We start from the raw sequence: 2262 nt of genomic DNA on the forward strand, positions 1-2262 counted from the left end.
CCATCTGCTTCGTGAAGGACGTGTCACTCAACGCTAGCCCTCGCCTGGGTCATCGGCTTATAGTAGGGACGCTCTCGCGCCAGCTGCAATCGTTCTCAAGAGCCCAAGCCGCGCTGAAGCTAACCAGCCTGGACGGTTTCAGGTATAAGCTGCTACAGCTAAATCCGGTATGGCGGACCGGGAAACTACAGGCGATTCTTCTGGGTCTTCCCGAAAGCCAGTGCTGCTCGCTCGACTGTTGTACATCCTCAGGGAAAACCTCGCTCCGGCCGGCGAAACGAAGTGTGGCTGGCTAAAAGTGTCTATAGGAACCCACCGCCGTACGCTTCAGATGGTGAGGAGACTTGACTTCCGGGTCATCGGGGGAGACACGCGCGACCCGAGCCGCACCTGGCAGGAGAGGCAGTTCTGCTCTTGGTGAAGTCGTCCTGGACTGTACCCTTTGTGTCAAAGGCAGTCACAGAGCGTCAGCAACAGCTTCTTCTCGAGTGTGTGTGTTGTCTGTCAAGTGACAGCCCCTAGAGGGAGGGAGGTGCATGTGAATGACAGCTGGACACCTTTCTATATGCTGTAGGGCCCTTTCTGTTGACTAACAAAAGGTATGATGAACTTTGCTTCTTTCTGTACTGAAAGGATACGCACGTACCTTCCTGTTGTAAAGCTTTTCAGCGGGGATAGAAGAAGGCGATCCATTCGTCGTGTTGAGTGCAGAGACGTGAAAGGCCCATACGTGATGCTCAATCGTTGCATCCCCCCGTATTGTTTACTTGGCTACGTACTGCTGTTCGCTAATTCATTTGTTCACCTCGTGCACACCGTCATCGTGTTTTGCGATGGGCGGAATCGCCAGAAGAAATTTTTCTGGTATCGAGTGAATCCAAGTCACCAGCTCATGGGACTTGCCTTGTCTCTTTAGTACTGTATCTCTCCCATTAATCAACACTCCTGGTGTTGTCTTCGGACTGAGGAAAATATCCGTCCTTTGCCTCCACTGTTAGCGGAAAGCAGGTAACACTTGGGACCTCACAGTTGAAGTCGGGAGCCGCTTTCGACCAATTCGCCGAACTTATCTGCAGAGCGGGCAAAGTTGTAAAGGACGCGTTCTGGTCCATTGTTCGTCGCTCTCTTGTGACGATGAGCGGCCACCAGCGTCCGTGCTGGTTTCATTCAGTAGCGCCGGGAGAGCGCGCAAAAAGCGGGCGTGATACTTTGACGCCAGGGGCACAGAAGGGCGCAACAGTTCCGCGACCTGAAGAGATTGCTAAAACTTACGAGCTGGCCATCTTCCTGCTCCTGGCTTTTGTTCTACACCACGGGCCGGTGTAACATTACGGCGTTCTGCAGTGGGGAGACACCACGGCCCGGGACACGTGTCCCAAGCATCTCTTCTCCCAGGGGTGCTTCGCTCCTTAGATGCGGCATCTTTTTTCGGTCCACGCTGGTTCTTTCCCGTAAACCGCCGTTCCATGGGACCACACAAGAGTGCGAACCCGTTTGCTTCGTTCGCCTCTCCCACAGTAGCTCCGTCGTAGTTTTCGTGTCTCCTCAGCGTTTCTCTTCACATCAAAGTGTCTCTTCTTCTCCGACTGTCTAGCGTTATCGGATGCATCTTTCCTGTTGGAGGCGGCCTGGCGGCTCGCCCTTGTCCCACGTTAGCGGATTTCTTTTGCTTGTCAATCGCCTCTTGTTATTCTGTATTCTCGATGAGGCTTGGAGACGAACGGCCGACCCCCGGCGGTTCGCGTTGTCCTTTCCTGCTGTCACCCTCGTTGCCCAGCAATGCTCTGCTTCTCCCCCTGACCGCCGTGAGTTGCAGCTGTGCATCGTGCTGCCTTGGCCAGTGCTCGACTTCTCCCGAACGGGGTGCTTGGCGTTGTTCTTTCCGTCGGGTTCCGACTTGCTCTCTTCTGCCGCCTCTAGACTCACTTAGGAGTTTTCGCATTCTGTCCTCTTACCGACCACCGGTACACTCGTGTGCTGTCGGCTGCACTTGTTTTGGCCGCCGAGGGGTTACTTGTCCTTGTCCAGGGGTTGTACTCGGATGATCCCGATGTGTTGCCTCGTCTTCCCTTAAGGTTGCCTCCAGTCGGTCAAAATCTGTCACCAGCTTGCGAAGGGTAGACGACGACGCTCAGGGTTGTAGGTTTCAAAAGTGTGTGGCAGGGGTGTCTCCGGCACTCCTCAGGCTATGGACTCAGACACGCAGTTTCCGTAAACGCCACAGCTGGGAGCAGAAACGCCGGGACTCTGGTAGGGGCAACG

At 54.8% G+C, this 2262-nt stretch overlaps 1 protein-coding gene across 1 annotated transcript; it reads left to right on the forward strand.

Annotated features, from left to right (window-relative positions):
- The first annotated feature begins 185 nt into the window (after positions 1 to 185).
- CSUI_001608 (uncharacterized protein) lies at positions 186 to 2103 on the forward strand. Its single transcript, XM_068061813.1, has one exon. The coding sequence runs from the start codon at positions 1704 to 1706 to the stop codon at positions 2043 to 2045; it is 342 nt and encodes a 113-aa protein (XP_067926210.1). The 5' UTR covers positions 186 to 1703; the 3' UTR covers positions 2046 to 2103.
- Positions 2104 to 2262: the final 159 nt, after the last annotated feature.

The sequence above is a fragment of the Cystoisospora suis genome, assembly GCF_002600585.1.
Source record: "Cystoisospora suis strain Wien I chromosome Unknown contig_653, whole genome shotgun sequence".
Lineage (NCBI taxonomy): Eukaryota > Apicomplexa > Conoidasida > Eucoccidiorida > Sarcocystidae > Cystoisospora > Cystoisospora suis.